The 21281-nt window shown below is 34.0% G+C and overlaps 2 protein-coding genes across 2 annotated transcripts; one reads left to right on the forward strand and one right to left on the reverse strand.

Moving 5' to 3' along the window:
* Positions 1 to 1804: 1804 nt before the first annotated feature.
* Positions 1805 to 2482, forward strand: LOC137745392 (uncharacterized). The gene has a single exon (XM_068485379.1). The coding sequence runs from the start codon at positions 1805 to 1807 to the stop codon at positions 2480 to 2482; it is 678 nt and encodes a 225-aa protein (XP_068341480.1).
* A 9387-nt stretch (positions 2483 to 11869) lies between these two features.
* On the reverse strand, positions 11870 to 15358 carry LOC137716031 (indole-3-pyruvate monooxygenase YUCCA2-like). Its single transcript, XM_068455423.1, has 4 exons — positions 14408 to 15358; positions 13084 to 13332; positions 12850 to 12972; positions 11870 to 12594 (listed from the first exon to the last, which is right to left on the reverse strand). Exons 1-4 carry the CDS (start codon positions 15098 to 15100, stop codon positions 12349 to 12351), a joined length of 1311 nt encoding a protein of 436 aa, XP_068311524.1. The 5' UTR covers positions 15101 to 15358; the 3' UTR covers positions 11870 to 12348.
* Between the last annotated feature and the right edge of the window lie 5923 nt (positions 15359 to 21281).

Here is a 21281-nt window from a genome sequence, read left to right on the forward strand (position 1 = left end):
GTTTTGGAATTTAGGGTTTGTGGTTGAGAGTGGTTTAAGTGGAACAAAATTTAGGGTTCGGTATCGTCATTTGTCATATGTGGTGGTTAGCCTTAAGCAGCACGGGTCTTGAGCCGTGCAAGCGCAGGCTAGGTTCTGAGGGAGACTGGTTCCAACCCTAGGACACGTGGCATGGTGTTAATGGTCAAACCAAGTCAGTAGACTAGTAACTGTCTCCATCTGTACTACTAGACCTAGAGGATCAGCCGTTCTTCAGTCACTTTCACCGCCCAGCTGCATCGCTTTGTACTCACTCTCTCTGTTCAACCAACAACCGTACAAGCAGGCATGGCAGTCTACGGTGGGTGATCTACATTGCTTTTGTCATTTGCTCGGTCTAAGTTGCTCGTATATGAAAATGACAAACCCCTAACGCGTTTTGGGTTGATGGGTTTTCAAAATTTGCTTTTGCATGGCAAACCCTAATGTGTTTTAGACATTTCCACGCTCTTTGCGTTGGACCGCCGACTGCATCTGCACAAAGGTAATGGTGGTAGACTGCAACGAAAAAACAAAAAGGGTCACTAATAGTGTCGTGCAATCGACCATTGTGCATATAGGCAACGGACTTCAGTTTGCAATGAGATTTTGACCAATGCAGCTAATGATGAGTTTTTAGTCCTTTTGGTTTGGGGTTATTGATAAAATTGCTATAATAGTGTTGTGCAATTGACTATTGTGTGTCAACTACTAAATTAAGGAAAATACTTAGGAGATCAAATTTTAGATCATCTTTTATAGACCACATAATGTAACGGTTGATGATTAGACTCATTTTTTATTGATTTACAGAAGAAGTTCAACCATTAATTGACACATTACGTAGCTTACAAAAAATAAATTAAGAATTTTGTCTATCAATAGTTATATATTGAAACCTACCTCCAGAGTGCTTTTGGAGAACCACAAGTATACTCATTACTCAACCACGAAAGTATAAAAGCTAGGTAAACCCACATCATTACAGCTAAGTAACCGAAAAGTATCCAATGCCTTCCAATTGAGTGATAGATGAGTGATTGGTGGCTGTCATACCTAATTGGTCGTGAAGATTGACTAGTACATAAATTCGGAAACTTCCATTTGCAAGAGCCAATTATAGAAACAAAATATAGGAAACCAAAGGAGATACAATGTCATTATCTAAGGTAAATGGTAGTTATAGTTCGTATTTACGATAATCATATATAAGTGTTATAGGTACCTCAAAAAATTTCGTTGTATGCAAAAGTAGGAAAGTTAAAGAGAATCAAGTACCAATCAAATTAGCTAGAGGAGAGAATTGGTCCAACAACCACCCCGCTCCTTTCATTCTCCTAAAGCGGATACATACCAACTCCAACTTCTAAAGTAAAAGCAAAGAAATAATCTTTTTGTACAAAAAACAAGAGTCACCACCTTAAGCTTCAATACATCTGTCGTTTCCTCATCATATAAACCATTATCGTTGATCACGTAGAGAGAGAGAGAGAGAGAGAGAGAGAGAGAGAGAGAGAGGGTGGGGGAGCGTGTGGAGACAAAGAAACATAAAGGGAAAACCCAAAGAGAGGAGGACTTCCCTTTCTCCACAGAAAGTTAAACGACTTCCATGGCTCCTATGATTCTATTATCTGTATGAAGAAACCCTTCCTTCTTCACTGAGATCATCACTTGCAAGAAGCCAAAAGTACTGAAAGACAAATCTCCCTCTCTCTCTCTTCAAATTTGTCATAGAGAAGGACCAACAACTCCCACTTCCATCGAAGCACACCAAAAGTTGCCACCAATGTTGCTTAGAAGCTCCATTTCCCACACCAAGAAGTTCTTCCAGAAAACCCTTGGGAACTTGAAGAACTTCTTCTCCGCAGGAGACTACGAAAAGCTCCCAAAATCCCCTACTCACTACAACAACCCTTTTCCCTATGCTTCTACTTCTATTTCTGCGGTTGACAACATGAATCATCTCCACGCCACAGCATACAAAGACTTGGACAAGTTGTATACCGACTTCACGGACCAATGGGATGCGAAAATCGAAAACATCAGGGGATCATCGAACAAGAAGACACTTCTCTCCACACCTACCAAACCACAACATCTTCATAAAGATCATGTTCAAAACCCTGCAAGCTTATCTCCACGACCACTCAATGCACACCCTGCAGCTGCAAGTACTCCTCCTGCAAAGATTGAAACTTTTGTGAAGGAATCAAGGGCGGTGGGAACGGGTTGTTTGCTGGAACATAAGCTGAAGGAGTTGGAGATGTTGGACATGAGCAATGTGGATCATGTTTTGGACATCGAAGAGGTTCTTCATTATTATTCTAGACTCACTTGTCCTGCCTATTTAGAAATTGTGGACAAGTTTTTCATGGAAATGTATTCGGAGTTTTTTGCCCCGACAGCAGCAACTCCGGCACGCAGCATCAATTCAAGCCTGAGGCCGAGGTCTGTGAGGTCCTAAACAAACTTTTGGAAATTTTAGAGCTGGAAAACAAAGTCCTAGAAATTAAATCATTCCACTTGTGTTTGAACCTCTGATCAGTTCTTGCACTTTACATTCTTATGTTAGTTTATGGTTGGCATTTGTTTGTGTGTGTGACAATCTCTCTCTGAAATTGTGAATAATCTGATTTCTTGATTCATTCTTCTTTGATTTATACTAATGAATTTGACTTGCAATTCTGATTATATATTTCTTCAATGTTTTAGTATTTTAGCATCATACTGAATTGGATTGATTTGGGTAACCCAAATTTTAACTTGTTGCTTTATAAAAGAAAATGCAAAGGGTAGTGGGAAAACATATGCTGACAATGAATCTCTATTCTTCCATTTCTCTGCAATTATTTTCCACTTTTCTAGTTTGACTAAAGACTTTAACACTCCGCGAAAGCTCGTTTGACACTGCTGTTAGAAGAGCTTGAACATGTTCATATAATTAAAAGTGCCATGGCAACGATTGGATGAGTAACTCAAAACTGGATTTTAACAACACCGTTTAGTGTCTTTTGGAAAATCATCAACAAGGTTATCATAACATGAGTTTATCAGTAGAAATGTTTTCTGGGGTGAACATTTTCAAACAGACCCTAACCTTTAATTCGGAATAAGACTAACAGTGATTCTGGCTCTAAATGAATAACATATATTCTCCACAATAATGTCATAAATATTGCACTTGTTAACATCGCTCAGTGAAGCCTAATTTACCTATTTTTGGTCTAATTCTTTATGCAGAACACGGTTGCAATCATTCATATTCATAAAGGCATTACCAATGGTCATTTTGTACTGGTCTATTTTTCTCTTCCATAATGTTGGAAGGATCTGATTTGGAATTTCCCACCCGATAACATATACAAACATGGAAATCTGGCGGGACGAATATGGGTTGAATTTTCAGAGTTGTAAGCTGTAACTTCAGATTATAGGCCATTTGACCAAGACAACAAAAAGATTGATGGGCTTAACATAGTATGGTGTTTCTGTTCTAATATGACAACCCAATTTGTTTAATGGACCGGGCATCTCATCTCATTTTGTTGGTTACAGAAACATTAGCCCAAAAACTTTTGTTGGTTACAGTAACACTAGCCCAAATAACTTGAGCTGTACACGATGATTCGGTGTTTGACAATCTATTAAAAATTGGGGTGGTGGAAATCGAATTTAGGACCTCTTCCTACATCATGCAAAGAAATGATAGACTAAGATTTAGTTTATTAGCGTTAAACTTAATAATGTACTAATAAATTGTTTTTTACTTTTACATGAGGTTAATATTGTTGATTATATGCATAACCGTCATTTACACGAAGAAGATTAAAAAATTAAGACTAAAAAAAACATTTTCTTCAAAAAAGAAAAACAAAACATTTTTTTTCCACCGTTAATATCTTTCCACATGAAATGTTACTTTTGTAAAAAGAAAACTTTCTATATATAAAGAAGTGTGAAAATGATTTGTATTGGAAAGTTTAAAAATAAAATGACATTTATGATTTTCCCCAACACCTCACTTTGTCTAGGAGCAGAAAAATGAAGTATTATTCATTCCACATTTGCCAGTGTTTTGTTCTTCTTGGCAACCTTTATAACTAAACATATCTTGTACTAAAACAATGCGAGTCCAGCACCATGTAAACATGTTATGGTGGCTTGTAGCAAGTGATTTGATGTCTGGGTTTTGCATTGTTTATAATGAAGAAAAAAAGTGCTAGAAAAATGAGGTCCAAATGGTGCACTGATATGGCAGAATCTTGGATCTCTCCACTAAAACTTTGGTGGAACCCAACAAATATCACATCTTTCCAAACTATCTCATGAGTCATGAATGAACCAAGTTGGAACCCTAGCAATATGGAATCCAAAATGCATGGGAATTTTGTTCTTTCTTGGTTCAAAGCCAAGGGAAGATTCGCTTGGATCCACTTCGATTCCAAGAAGATGGGGGCAAACTATGTGCCACTGGAAAAAGTAACGAAGTGGGTTAAGCATGGACTCTCTCCTTTAAGTAAGTCTGCAGCTCTCTTTAGTCATATGCATGCTCTTTTGAAACAAAATACGCACAGTAATTAAGAAAAAAGAACCATCTTTTTACTGCTATCTCTCTCTAAACTCTTACAGCTAGGGGTCATGAGGAATATAGAAAAGAATTCAACCTGCGGGCTTGTTGTGTCTAAATTTATGTGTGATCATCAGTTTTCAATTGATAAGTATACGAGTAATTTTTCCGAGTATCTAAAACACTTTTACATGATATTATTATACCACTCAAAATATAACAATACCTATAGAAATTTCTCCTAGTGTACAAACTTCATGACACTATTAAAGTGCTATCTCACTTTTAACATATAGATTGGGAGGCATTTTAAGTGGGGCTGTATAGCTTTCATAAGCTGACAGAAACACTTTCACACACTCTTCCGGACCTTGATCTTGTGTATGTGTAGTGACAGAGAGAAATTGATAATGACAATATTGGTTTTACGTACAAGGCCGGCGGCTTTGAAAGCAAGTGTTGTACATTGAGAAAACGTATCGCTTACTCAAACCAATTTGAACTATAGTTGATGGGGTAATGATCTTGTAGCACTGTTTCAGATCCTATCTTCCCATGCGGTTGATATCAACACATATATAATTGTGAAGGGTGTACAAACCGTCATTCTCATGGGGCTACCAACCCTAAGCACCGTATAATTAGCCTTTGAATCGGTGCATGTTGATGATGTTACTGTCAGTTATGATTGTATAAGCTATTATATAATACTAACCCTAAGCAACGTATAAAAACATTATATACACCTGTTGCATGTAAGAATTTCTTAGCAGACGTTAAAAGAGGTAGGGCCAGTTCAAAGATTTTTGAGGCCCAGGGCGATGCTAAAAAATGTGCACTCATTTCATATAAAAGATTATTTATTTTCACACGTAAGACATCGATAAAATTATATTTATAAAAACATTTTAATCTCAATAATTTTGAAACACGGAATAACAAATTTATTTTATATCGAGATAAGAAAACCAAAAAACTTCGGGCTTACAATTAGATAGATTATGAGTTTTGTTTTACATTTGAACTTTTAAAGTGTTTTTGTATAAATCGTGAGGTATTTTTTCTTATTTACTAACTTCGTCAATATAAAACTAAAAAAATAATAATTTTTTCGAGTCTTTAAGGATATGTATAAGTAATGAATGAACAATAAATTAAACCTTTTGATGGCACGTAATATTATTTGCAAATTTGGTCTAAAAATTTAGTCTACGCGTTACTCTTTGTTGAAGATTAGACTTGAATTTTAACGGATGTTTAAAAATAGCAACACATATAGCTACTAGGTAGTAAATAAATTAACAACCAAACAAATAAACATGCACATAGCATTTCAAACTTAGGATCTCTTATTAATTTTAAACAACAAAAACCATTGCTTCTAACTAAACTTCTTGATCATTTAGCCAAATTTTATAAATTTATATTGTTATGAAAAGAAATTTGTAAAAATTGGAATATAAATAAGCACAAATGATGTTTTGAACCCAATACCTCCTTAATAATTTTAAACAACAAAACAACCAATTCTAGTTAAATTTCTTTGTCATTAAACCAAATTTTATAAATTTATACTCTTATAAAAATATATATAAATATATCATCTTAATAATTTTGATGATCGCAATTTTTTTGAACATCTAACGATCGCCCTGCTCGTACTAGATCTGGACCGACCCTGATAAGAGGTCTGGAGAGAGAGCTTTCATCGACGGGGAAAGTGGAGGGTCAGTGTGATATTTCAACTTTGGAATCCCATTGAACATGTAAAGCTATGTATGGGGATCGATGGATGGGCTCAGTGGAATGATTGAAGACGACAAGTTGCAAGTGGTGGTCCATAATCGACGTATGTATAGCTAGGTAGGTAGTTCAAGAGAAGAACTTTAGCTAGTAAAGTATGGGGATGGATTGTCTGTTTTTCCATTTTCATACTCTCTTTATACTTTCTTGTGATATGTGATCACGGTTAAATCATATCAATATTTTATATTAATTTTTTATAAAAATAATAAAACAAAAAGTAATAGGAATATAAAATATGAATATGATTTAACCGTGATCACACAAACAAAAAAGGATAAGAAAAGCATGAAATGGCAGATAATTCACCTCCATAAAATATAAGGTATGTACAGTTATATATGCAATTGCAAACATATATATATATAATGAATATGTAGCGTGCGAAATTGTAGAAGGGACGATCGATCGGGTAGTAGCAGTCATGTCCATCTCGAAATTCCCTCATGCCTCTGACAAGTCGTCCTGTTCCTACTCACACGCCCTCGCGCCTGCATGTCTTGCCCCTTTCATCTACGTAATAAAGTGACTACTCTCACAAATTTAGATCCGTTTTCATGCCAACTTCTGGTGGCCTTACCAGATTTGCTTATCGCATATTTTTTTAGGGTTTACTAAATTTAGTAATTTAATTAAATATAAGGAAATTTTAGATGCGGTCTCTAACCATATATTCATTGATTAAAACCTTAGTAATTTTTAATTTTTGATCAAAGTTCTTTGATTTTGTACACCTTAACATATTAATATTAATATATTTCCATGTCAACAATAAAACTTGAGATTTTATGGTGTTTAAAATCTCACATCTAATGAGCTATAAAAAAAAGGGCAAACAAATAATATGGAAATTTTTTCAAAATTTTAATTGAATAAAAAATCAATAGAGCAATATAATTCCCTTTGAAAATGTATATTAATAGATGTTAAGTACATGTTTGCATATATATATATATATATATATATGTATCAATCAATTGGAAACAGTGTTAAAAAGTGCCAAAAAAATGTATGCAACATTGTTATGAATTTGACCAAAAGAAAACATTGTTATGAATGATAAAATAGTTGTCACATGTCAAAAGAATGTACCCGTACATTCGCCATATATAATTATCTATGGGGTACAATTTCAACATTATTCCAAAAGTAAAGTGTTTTAATATGTAACCCATAAAAATATTTAAAAAAAATGTACCCATATAATTATATGAGTACAATGGTGTATGTAGTTATAAATTTAAAAAATGTGGGTTCATTTTATACAAAAATTGGGAAAGTTTTATATTAAAAAAAATTGGTACATTTTATATAGAAAACAATGTGTACATTTTATATAAACAACAATGGATACATTTTAGATTAAAAAAAATTAAATAGATTTACAGTAAAAAATGTACCTATATAATTATATGAGTACAATGGTGTATGTAGTTATAAATTTAAAAAATGTGGGTTCATTTTATACAAAAAATGGGAAAGTTTTATATTAAAAAAAATTGGTACATTTTATATAGAAAACAATGCGTACATTTTACATATAACAAGTGGTACATTTTTAAAGATACATGGGTACATTATAAATAAATTATAGGCACAAATAAAATGGGAAAAAAAATTATGAGTACAAATAAAAATTTTAAAAATATGGGAACATATGGGTACAATTTGAAACTGTAAAGAAAAATGATACAAATTAAAAAATAAAAATAAAAAAATAAAAAAAAAATAAAAAAAAAAAAGATTGCAAATTAAAACTGTGTACAAACTAAAAATAGAAATATAAGATACAAAGTTTAGTCATAAATATAAATGTACCAAACGTAACGTTTCTAACATTAAATGAATATATTTAGTAATAAAATTTAATTATCTTGACATGTAAATCTCTACTAATTAATAAAACACTCATTGTCAATCAAAATCTTATGAAATTACCATTTTAACCGTTTAATTAAAACAGAACATGAATAAGAAATATGGGGTAGAAATATAATTTCAGACAACCAAATTTTATTGTTTTTTTTTTCCAAGGCCTCACCTACATGTAATCCTAATATATCTCTACTTTAAAAAAAAAAAATTCCCACTCCCACATTCTCTATCACAATCTCTTCCTCTGTCCTTCTATTTCAAAAAAAAAAAAAAAAAAAAAAAAAAAAAATTCTCACACATTTTGTATGTGCCCATATGCTAGTATTTTATTATTGAAATAATGACATTCATTAAAACCTAAGGACATTGATCAAAAGTTAAAAAGGTATAAGATTTTAATCAATAGAGTAAGAATAAAAAGGATGAGAACCTAATTTCTCCTTAAATATAAGACTACTCATTCATTCATTCATTTAATCTAACGACATGACAAAAATGGTCCTGCAAGAATTTTTAGAGTTTACTCGCTATTAGAGAGAGAGAGTTACTTGCCCTGGCCAATAAATATTAAGGACCACGAACAATAAAGGCAATAAATCCATCAAAATTCGACGGTCTAAATCGACCAGCATGTGCACCATGTGTTCGTACACAGAGGGAAAGCTGTGCCAGGGGTGCCTCACATATCATACGCCTGGCCATCACGTGTAATCTGGACCATTTACGTCGTAATTTGCAAGGCAACTCAAAGGTGGTTGAGGGTCGGTCATGCAATGTTTAACACACAGCAACAGCTATCCAGACCTTGAAAACTTTAGTTTGCAAACGTAATTAAAAAGGATCTAATCGCTTAAGTAAAACGATGTATTGTAAGTAACAATAAAATCAGGATTGTCATTTAGTATTACGGTCTAGTGGTGTTCATCTCTACTATGTAAGTGAGAGATCGTAGGTTTGATTCTCGTCAAAAACGAATTTAACTACATTATTGCTAGCCCATTCCCCTCTTATGTAGTGTAGATAATATCTTCCAAAAAAACAAAAAAGATTACAAAATTTAGCTCATGTCTTAATGGATTAGGCGAGCCAGAATAAACGTAATATCCCAGATTGTCACTAATGCAACCTACTGCTTCCCATATAAACATAAAGAAAAATCAACTATTTATACGATTACAATCCCCAAGTAAAGCATGTAGAAGAAATTCTAGATTTTCCTTGAACCAAAGACCTTTGTAATAAGAAATATCCTGAACATGGCCGAACAGTGAGAAACTTCGTGAAAGAGGGCCGGAAAAGATCCTTAATGAAAAATGATTGCATTGCTCCCTAAACTGTAGAATCTCATGAATGTAGTGGAGCAAGATTGGCCGTTAGCTTGTTGGTCGGATGAAATTAATGTTGTCATCAAATTAAAATTCCAACCAAATTAGCAAAGGAAAAAAATTGCTATCTATTAAGAAAAAGGATTCACTCGAGATTTTTTCAGGGAAAAAAAAAAATCAATAGGGGTAAGTCGGCGGGAATTCAAGCATGCATTGCTTGGGATATGGATGCTCCAGCTCATGCAAAGAGAGCAAATTGTCACATTATCTGGTCATCGAAACTTTCCTTCTCTATAGCTCAGTAATTAAGCTTTTCTTGAAAATTGACCTAGCCAGCTTGGAAGTTTTTTTTTTTTTTAATTGAAGTGTTGGAATGCTTAGTATATATAAAATATAAGGATATAAAATACGATTGCAAAATAGTCGGCAGTAAAAGGAATAGGAGAGCAGGACTATATATTGTATATATAATTAAGGGGACTTTAATCAAATATGTACAGTATTACGGGATCTCATGGGCCAAATGGCCGCCAGGCAATTATTAGTAGGGCACACTTGCTGGTCCTGTTAGGGTTTTAGAAGTTGAAATCCCTCACAGATGTTGATACTCTCTCTCTCTCTCTCTCTCTCTCTCTCTCTCTCTAAGTTTACTTCTAGTATTGTCTTCATGCTGAACTTGAAGATTCAATTTGTATCATGCTTCATCAATTCCAATCGGTCGGAATAAAACCCGCCAACAACAAATCTTTAAACCCTAACTAACACCCTCAATTGTAGCAAATGTATTTGTCATTGTCAGTATCATGCGTACTGCTACAGATTTTTCTCTCATTTCCAATAATTATATATCTTACCCTATAATTTAACTCAAGTATTTACAATATAGTTTAGTTACTAAATCTTACCATGTCAATATACCATGACTGCCAAAGTTTAGGTGTGAATAGTGTACTTTATGTTTGACGTGTTTGTTTTTGGCCTAATATACCTTTTTGAAACTGGAAATGAAGAAACGATTCCAACTCACACCGCTTCGCCGGGACTAATTTGTACGTTCTTTTTGGAATTTTTTTAGCTTTCCTTTTTATTTTTCCTTTCTGTAACTAGGGTTTGCTATGACTATTAAACATTTTTTAGGATTGTATTTCAATCATCTTATTATCTTTATGAATTGAAAGTCGAGAGTTTTCTCAAACTATGAAGTTTCAAAATCTTATCTAAGGGTGATCATTTGTGACTCATTTAGCCTATAACTTTTGTTCTATCAGGAATTAATTGGTACTTTTTTTTGTCTCTTAATCATACAACTTGTCAACGCACAGAATAATAATTCAGATGTTAGTCATATTCACTTGCTAAGATATGAAACTGATCCATCCCGCCTCGATCGGTTATTGGTTCACATATATAATTTTCAACAATCAAGTATGAACGTGACTTCATATATATTCACAATATATAATTGGCATAAATGTTAGACGATCCGTAAGTATTGACAAGGTATAGTTGTGGTGGATATTCTACGAATGCTCATGAGTCATGAAGCTGCTGGTGATGGTGGTCCGAAAAATTGATAGGAAGTAAAGGCTGACTGATAAGGGCCGTATAAGGCAATAAGGATAACAGTTAATGATTGATCATCAAATATTTGCTAAGATTATATCTGTACAATACAGATTTGGGAACCTGATGATGATGATGATCATGATTCATGCATGAGGGCCACTTTCATCTTCATGGACATTATGGGGACCTTTTCATTTGGCGTAAAGAACCTTTCTTTTCTTCTCTTTTCCAATCACTTTTTACTTTCTCATTAGATACTTGTTATATATATGGTCCCTAGGTCTAAGTTCTTTTGAATGTCCTCTTGTTTTTACATATATTTATAAACATATAGTGAATAGAAGTTATATAAAAACATAAATTAGCCCCTCAAAACTCAATTTCATAGTTAAAAGCACTTCATATATATATATATATATATATATAGTTCCCGGCTAACATTATTGCACATTTGGTAAGTGAGGGTTTGTTTCTATCGCTTCGTTGTGGAAATGGTTCTCTTGATCACTAAAGTTTATTAACAGTTTTCAGGTGTAAGACCTCGCACCACAAATTCTAGTGCCACATTTAAGAACAGTTTGGCCTTGAGTTTGAGAGCGTGACATCAAAGAACTACACTAATTATGTACATAAGCAAACACATATCCAAAAATTATAGATAGAATTATACGAGTCTTAATGGAATATCATATATATATTCTATATACACCAATCACAAATATTAACATTAAAATGCACTTTATACCTTATACTTCACATTTCACACCGCCATATCATAAAATCAGCTACTAAAAATTATAAACCCTAGAAAACCAAATATAAAAAACCCCAAGCCCTTTCTTAATTAATTAAACAGTAATCCTCCTAATATAATCCTATCTAGCAAACTAAAGTAAAAAGTGGTAATTTACAAGATGTGTACGTACAAATTGATGATGAGAACTACGCCATCCATGATAGGTGAAGTTTCTCCTCCTCCCTAAGGCCAAAAGAAGCATTAAACTTTTGTTACATCGGCCATCCCTTCGTCTTTACTATAATAATTGAAAGATTGGAAGATCTCACAACCTTTTTCCCACCCTATTCCCTCCTCCAATGGCAGCTGCATAAAGTGATCATTCACTTGTTTCTTTTCTTATAATCTTGATATTCTTCATCATCAGTAGTATAAAATATGCACGCAGGTAGTTTTGCTTAATTAATTGAAACAGCAGGTTGTGGTGGTGGTGGTGGCAGTGCACAAGTAGTGAAAGCCATGAAATGCGTGGCCTCAGCTTTCCAGCTATGCTCAATATCCTCTGCAATTCTCCTTGCATCAAGAGATGCACCCAGAAGACCACGTTGTGTAAACCCCACTGAGTACAACCCACATTCCCCCTTCCATCCGTTCGGGAATGGCTTCCGAGGCAACCCATCTTTTTCAGAAAACATGCTCGTTTCCTGATCACAACACAACAAATTTTCATCAATTATATATTTCCATATACCTACATTCATGAATAAATAAGATTAATTAATTAATTAATCAAACAAAGTGGTCTCTACATAACAAAATTGGCCAACTTGATCAATTTTGAAATCCGAATTACTAAAATGATCAGTTTTTTTAATAATGTCATCGATATTTGATTTTTTCTTCAGTAATTATGATTTGATTTTTGATAACTTGAACCAATTCCTCATGATGATACATACCCTTAACCAAGACAGTACATTACTTCTGTAGCCCGTTGCATAAATGATGGCATCGAAATTCTCTACTCTTCCATCTATAAACTCCACAGCTTGATGCTTTAGTTGCTTTACTGCCTTGCAAACCTACATGATTTATTCAAGTAATTAGTCATATTTAATTTTAATTTATGCATAATGGAGAGTGAGTAATGATACGACGACGTGATTAACTTAATTAATTGTATTATTAAGTACCTTGATGTGGCCAGTTTTGATCTTAGCAAGGGCGCCAATGTCCAAAACAGGTGTCTTGCCAGTCATGCTCTTGAGCTCAAGAGGGCCACGCTCAGGGCGGTAGATTCCAAACCGAGCAGTGTCTCCGAGCATGAAGCGTGCAACAAGAAGCAAAAGATGATCCACAAAGGGCATGGGGAGCCACTTGAGCAACCACATGGACAATCCAAAAGTTGATATTCCCAGTATCTCTTGCGGCAAGATGTGCACCTGCAAAACAAAACAAATTTAGAATTGTATGTTTAAAGAAAATTAATAAATAAAAGGTTGTTACCTTATACATCCAATAAATTACAGAAACAAGTATTCGGACTTAGTTGCAAATGGAAAAATACAGTACTCTAGCTAATTTGATTAAGCTCGGCCAAAAAAGGGTTTTCTAAAAGCATTAAAAAAAAAAGGACCGGAAGATGCATGACAACTTGTGCGTGGAGTTTTTCTTCTTCAAAGTATATTCTAGTTTAGTTTCTGTAGTAAGCGTGTATACCACTAGACGATTCTCTACAAAACAATACCGTTCTTTATATGGGAAAGCCAGCTAGCACATAGATTTTTTTTTTATACATATATGGCATAAGATTTTATGTTTCAAGAAAGTAAAGAGAAGAATGAAGCAACTTTTGTTTAGAGTCTTCGTTTACTAAATTGGCTCTAGAGTACATGCTAAGCTATTGCTAGCTTGGTGAACACCTACCACCAATCTTCCAAAACTTAAGCATGTGTGTTAAAAAAAAAAAAAAAAAAAAAAGTACTTCCATCAATAGATTGCTTGGAGAAATGTTAAGTAGACTCTCTCAAAGTGTGAATGTGAACTCTCTGACACCTCACAATTTAATGTTAATTTTCGTGTCAATATTATACAATATTGTGCCAAATATATGAAGTGGCAGAGTGTCCATGGAGGGTCTCACTTTTGAGAGAGTCTCATTTTTTAGAGAGTCTCCTTAGCATTTCCCGATTGTTATAGTAATTAACAACTTCTTTTCATCAAAAGTGTAAGCTCTCAAATTCATTAGTTATTCTAAAATATCTAGTCGGAGGCACTATGAAATGGACTCTAACATTACTTTTTAAAGTATTTAGGGAAAAACTAGAAGCATTGAAATGAAACCATATCAAGAATGGAGGAGAGTTCGAATTAGATTCTCGTAACTTTTGTGTGGGGCAACTGCTCTACCACTATAGCTGTATTCCTCCATAAATGATGAAATAAATCGATCATATTCAAGGGAAAAAAAACAAAAAAACAAAAACAAAAATTGGGTTCTGAGTTGAGTATGCTCACCGAATCTTTTACGACTAGGGAAGGGCGTGCATTGTAGTTGCATAGATCCAAACTAACCTCCATGCCTGAATTACCAGATCCAACCACCAAAACCTTCTTTCCCCTAAACAACTCACCACTCTTGTAAGAGCTAGTGTGGACGATAGGCCCACCAAACTCACTCACCCCTTCAAATTGTGGTACAACTTCCTCAGCATTTTCACCAGTGGCAACAATTAGCCATTGACAAACATACTCAGTCTCCTCATTTTTCAATCCCAAAGTATTAACAAACCAATGCTCACATCTACTATCATACCTTGCACTCACCACTGTTCTGTTGAAAGCAGGCTTCAAATCAAAATTTTCAGCGTAAGCATTTAGGTAACCCACAAACTGCTGCTTTGTTGGGTAAGTGGGAAAATCTGAAGGGAATGGCATCAGTATGAGCTCACAGAATTTCTTGGGTAGATGAAGCCGGAGACGGTCATAGGTCTTGAGCTGCCATAACGAAGCTATGCAGTTAGCCCTTTCAAGGATCAAGCTTGGAATACCTTTTTCTTTAAGACAAGCAGCAACTGCTAAGCCGGAAGGACCAGCTCCGACGATGATGGGCCCCGGAACCCATATGCGCTTTGCTGTAGGTTTAGTTGCCATGTTTGCTGCAAAAGGATCATGAACTCGCTTTCCTTCCAATTCTTTCAGAAAGTCCATATATGATCAGTAGTTATATATAAGCTTCAGGTAGTACTACTTTTACTAGTAAAGAAGAAAACCTAATTAGGGTTACCCATGAATGAATGAGATTAGGCTGAAATTTCAGAGAGAGAATAATGGGAAGTAGAGAGAGAGAGGTTGTACTTATCAAATGTGGGAAATGAGGGTTAGGTGGTTTTCTTTTGTTCAAATGTAGGGAGAGGCAAAGAGTTGGAGAGTTGAGGAGCTAAAGAGAACACTTTAGCTCACAAAGGTAGTGAATGAGTGGGAGGACTAAAATAAGGGAGAGTATTCCCAATGAGATTGAATTGAGCTTCAATATATATACAAATGGTAGGCAGGCACAGTGGTAAAAGTTATAATTTTAGTGGGACATCACCATTTATTAGGAAACTTCATTTTAATCCTTAAAAAAAAATATGAGTTTTAGACTTTAACCTTGTGTAAGATTAAAATCCAATTTTAGTCCCTAGTACATTTAATCATATCATTTATTAGTTATATTTTGATGTTTTATTTATCTTTTTATTTTTATTTTAATATATCAATTACATTTAAATTTAATTTTTATTTCATTCATCATAATATATTTTAATGTCTACATTTAGGTTACTAATTCTTTTATAATTTATATTCCGATAGCAATTTTGTGTGTTCTTTATTTAGGTACATTAATATATTTGAATATTTCGGTATATCCATCGGTACAAACATGTAATTACATTGATTCAATATAATGCATTTCATTACGTACATTTTGGTACACATATTTGAGTATTGACTTTTAGGTACATTAATTCAATATATTATATTTTGGTATATACATTTAGGCACGTACATTTTGGTACATACATTTCGGTATTGATATTTAGGTACATACATTTCGGTATTGACAATTAGGTACGTACATTTTGGTACATACATTTTGGTATTGACATTTAGGTACATTAATTCAATATAATACATTTCAGTACATACATTTCGGTATTGACATTTAGATACATTAATTCAATATAATACATTTAGGTTCATTATAATATATTTCGGTACAATCATGTAGGTTCAAATATTTCGGAACAAAAAGGTCAATTTTATATATTTCGGCACACTCATTTATGTACACTTATATATTTATATATTTTTGTATCACAAATGTCTTTTAATATTTTCTCATTTACGTTCATTTATAATTAAAAAACTAAATATGTGCATATTAATAAAATTAAAATTTAATATGGAGAGATTAAATAAAAATACACATTAAATAACAAAAATTGAATGTAAATTTTGATAAAAGCACTCTTCAAGGAATTAAATTGAATATTTAATCTAGCACCAGGTTTTTTTTTAATTTTAATCTTTTGCAAGGACTAATGTTCAAAAATCCCATTTAATAACTACCATTAGCCCACAACAACCTCCTCATCACCCACCTCTTGAGAGAGAGAGAGAGAGAGAGAGAGAGAGAGAGAGAGAGAGCAAAACATCCTAGTTACAAGGACTAATACTTACTGAATCAAACACACAGTAGATGGTGGTGATGATGAGTGAGAAAAATTTTACATTGCATCTATGGTATGCTGCTACATTGGTATCCTGTGTTAATAATATATTATCATTTTGTGTATAGTTCTTATCCACATAATATTATATAATTGATATAAACCGCTTTAATAACTACGTACATATTCTATTGTCTATGTTGTTCTGCATGATTAGCATCAATCACATGGTAAACCAATATGTATAATTTTAGAATGGTGTATATTTTTTGAAGGGTAAAGCAAATATATACCCTTGATAATGGAGAATCTCTTTGTGAAAATTAATATTGACCCTACTGATATTCCAATGGAGACTTCCTAGCCGTCTGATTTTAATGCTTTCTTAGATGTATTGGAGCATTCGTGAAATTGTGATTGGTCATAGAGAATCACTAGTAGAAAAAAGCCCATCTACCACGGTTAATGCCAGTGGTAAATTGCAATCCACCATGGACACTGTACCTTTTAGTATTCTGGATGTGATAAAAAGTCTCAATTTCTACCACGAATTATGCTCGTTGTCAAATGCAATATAACCACGGATTGTATCTGTGGTAAATTGGAATCTAACACCACGTGCTATGACCGTTGTCGATTACTAATTGACCACAACTAATGCCCATTATAAATTATTTTCCAAAATTAAAAAAAAAATTAATAAAACTATTTAACAAATATATTTATATATTCAGTACAGAATAACCAACAAAATTCCATATTTACTACAATATAATAACTACAGAAAAAAATCACAAATTCAAATATTACAAGTAGTACATTGTTGGCCCTCTTCCCTTTCTCTTTTTGCTTCATTCACATCATCATTTGAGTACATCTCGTCACCGTCTAGCAAACCATCAAAATCTAGACACCTAAAAATTGAAACCAAATTCGTAGAGAGATTAACAAAGGAATGTTTTGTATCCTAGAAGAAAAAACAAATTTAGAGAGAAAGATTTCGCGAAGTAACCAAATGCAACTAGAAGACCACTCAATTGACACCAAATTTATAGAGAAGCAAATAACCCAGTTTACAAACGCGTTCCAAAATGTCATAACTCTTTGAGACATTTCGTCAAACACTTGGTGGTCATATTATACATACCCCAAATTACTTGCAGCATATTTGATAACCACTTTAGGTTCTCTCTCCTTCCTGCAAGAAGAATGATGATCGTAGGGGTAAGAAGGCTCACTAAAAACGAAGTGTCATTAGCGCGCAAATAAAAGCGTCTTCCCTTTTATACATATAATGTATGTAGTTCCTTCATCACTCCATATAGCTTTTTCATCACTCCATCACCTGCAAGTTCAAATACTAGAAAACACATTGCTCTCAGATAAAACCCATGAGATCCTGAATCATGTAATACATTAAGTTGCATGTTGAACCTAGTTAAAGTGAGACTATGATTACACATACTTGAACCAACAGATTTTCCTCCAATGGCAGCCATGACTTGGCTAAAGAATGTGGCAATTGTCTGACAAAAAGATAACATTCCATCAAAGTCTTTTAAAGAATACAAGAAAAATACTTTGAACAAGAAAGAGGCAAACAAGAATTTCAAAAATTGAAAAACATTTAATCAAAAGTTTGGCTTATTTGTAACCCATAGCAGTTGGCCCTGTAACAACCTACAGAAAGCCACCTTATAAGCTTCCTTATATACAAAGTAAATCCCTAGATTCTAGAGTGATGACACAAATGGCATCAAACTTTAGCCTAGATTCCCTGTTCATCTCCACTCCAGTATAGAGTCAAAACACTTGCTATTTGTGAAATCCCATTCCTGGATTTCATTGTTATAATCTACGTATTTGTATTATTAAGATTTTATATTATTTCTCGAGAATTTATTTTAAATTGTTTGAATTTAGATTTTAACTAAACTAGTTACAAAGTTTGAAGTTTGAAAATTAATTGCTTAAAATCCGTAGATTTTTGGAGGTCACAATTTATATTTTTCGAATAGATCTTGAAACCACGAACGTAAAAGCGAAAGCCGTTTGCGAGTTCGAATTATAACAGTATAGCTACGGACATTTGAAGTGGTCTTACAAAACTATAGATTTTAAATCGATTAAACTTTCAAGCCTTATCAGATTTAAGCAAAAATAAGAGGACCATTCAGCAAGAAGGAGAAGGACCAATCAAATAAAAGGGGGGAAGGTTTCTGAAAAAAAATAAAAATAAAAAATAAAAAATAAAAATAAAAAAATAAAAAAGGGAAAAGGGGGCTGCTGCTAACCCGTTTTGAGGGTGAATTAGACCCGTTAACCCACAAACTTGACCTGCTTGTATCTCCTTCATCCGAGCTCCGTTTTGGGTGATCTTGGTGTCCATGGAAAGCTCTTGACGAGCCCTACATCTTTGTAGTGTTAGATTTCCCCTTTTCTTTTCCATCTTTGCAGTTTGAAGCCATAAAGCCCACGAGTTTTTTTGCGGTTTCAGAAAAGACGATGTTGTAGTTTGAAGTAACTATTACGAGCATATCTCGTGGTAATTATGATATTCCATCACGGATTTAAATGTCCATTGTAGATTATTTGCTTTGAACAACGGGTCAAATTCTGACCGTGGTGGATTAATGTTATCTACCACGAGTTAAACTTGATCGTGGTAATTGAATAGTTTTTACTACAAACTATATATACCCGTGATAGAATTGATGTGGTAGATGAACTGTTTTTGTTCTAGTGAATATAGAATGCATGCCAATATAGCTCGAAAAATATCGGTCGAGAAAATAATCAGCCCCACCTCCTCTAGCACTAATATATACACATCATCATCATCATCATCACAAAATGATTATGTTGGATTCATGGAGTATATAAATGACTAAATGTATGTGATCCAAAGTAATTTACTTGAAGATTGGCACTTCTAAATGCTAGGTGTGGATCAGGGTGTGTTTCCTCCCTTAGCCACGTGTCAACTTTATATGATATGAGGATATGATTGGAATAATGCTTTGTTGTTGGAACACGAACACGTGGCACCGTGCTGCTCCAATTTGATCTCAATTCTCCTCCCCAAAATGGGACATCTTCACTTTTACGTATTGGAATATCATTATATAGTTTTAGGGAAAATACCTCTATGCATATTATGCTGTGGTGCCTTTTCATTTGAAGTCAATTAACTTGACGGTCTTGATGAAAAATATGGGGACGGTTTATTCTGTTACTGAAAATTAATTGATACTGAAACTTTTTTTTCAAAAATTACAATAAGATGGGATCATCTTTGATATTTTGTGGCCTATGTGCGAAATTTATAAAAACAAAATCCTCTTAAATTTTTTTTTTTTTTTAAGTCAGACAACATATATATTGATGTTATAAAGTAATAACTTAAATCAAAACAAGTTTTAGAACTCACTGACTATAAATGTACAAGTCATTAAACAATAAGTAAAAAGAATTACAAACATAACCTTCATTATGTAATCAAGAGCGTTATCATAAACAACCAAACAAGAAGAAAAGCTTCAAAAACTTTGACCTTTAAAGTTTCATTTGAAAGTATAGCTTCAAAAACTCTGATCTTTAAAGTTTCACTTGAATATATTACCACTCCAAATATATCACTGTGAACTCCAAATTTTTATACGGAAAACTAATGAAAAAAGTTTGAAAACTTTGAGTTTTAATCAAAATGACAAAAGGTGTTATAAGTGAATAGTACTAGGTGCGACTTTTTAGAGTAAAAATATTATTTTTCGTTAAAGTAAACAGTACCAAGAGTGTTTCATTAAAACTCCTATTTTTATATTTACAAAGAAAAAATTAACACATATAAAGAGTGCACAAAAATACGCCATCATGGTAACAAACTTGAACATCAAGTATACGTCGTGTTATCAATCTTTAACTCATAATTCTAACATTTACAATTTTATATTCACTTAAAGTATAAGTTTTATGTAGTTAATCAATCCCAACTTAAAAGGTGAGTGTATGATTGTCACATTCCGGTCTGGGGTCCACCACATCCTGGCCGGCTTCACCACCGTAGCACAATATTGTCCGTTGTGGGCCCCGACCATGCCCTCACGGTTTTGTTTCTAGGGAACTCACACGAGAACTTCCCAGGGGGTCACCCATCATGGGAGTGCTCTCATGCACTACTCGCTTAACTTTGGAGTTCTCATGGAACCCAAAGCCAATGAGCTCCCAAAAGGCCTCGTGCTAGCTAGGTAGGGATGGGAATATACATATAAGGATCACTCCCCTGGGCGATGTGAGATCTTACAATCCACCCCCCTTAGGGGCCTGACATCCTCGTCGGCACACCACAGCCAAGGTTAGGCTTTGATACCAAATTGTCACATCCCGGTCCGGGGTCCACCACATCCCAGGCCCGCTTCACCACCGTAGCACGATATTGTCCGCTTTGGGCCTCGACCATGCTCTCACGGTTTTGTTTTTGGGAACTCACACAAGAACTTCCCAGTGGGTCACCCATCATGAGAGTGCTCTCGTGCGCTACTTGCTTAACTTCGGAGTTCCCATGAAACCCGAAGCTAGTGAGCTCCCAAAATGCCTCGTGCTAGGTAGGGATGAGAATATAAATATAAGTATCACTCCCCTGAACGATGTGGGATCTTACAATGATCGTATGATAA

The sequence above is a fragment of the Pyrus communis genome, chromosome 1, assembly GCF_963583255.1.
Source record: "Pyrus communis chromosome 1, drPyrComm1.1, whole genome shotgun sequence".
Taxonomy (NCBI): Eukaryota; Viridiplantae; Streptophyta; class Magnoliopsida; order Rosales; family Rosaceae; genus Pyrus; species Pyrus communis.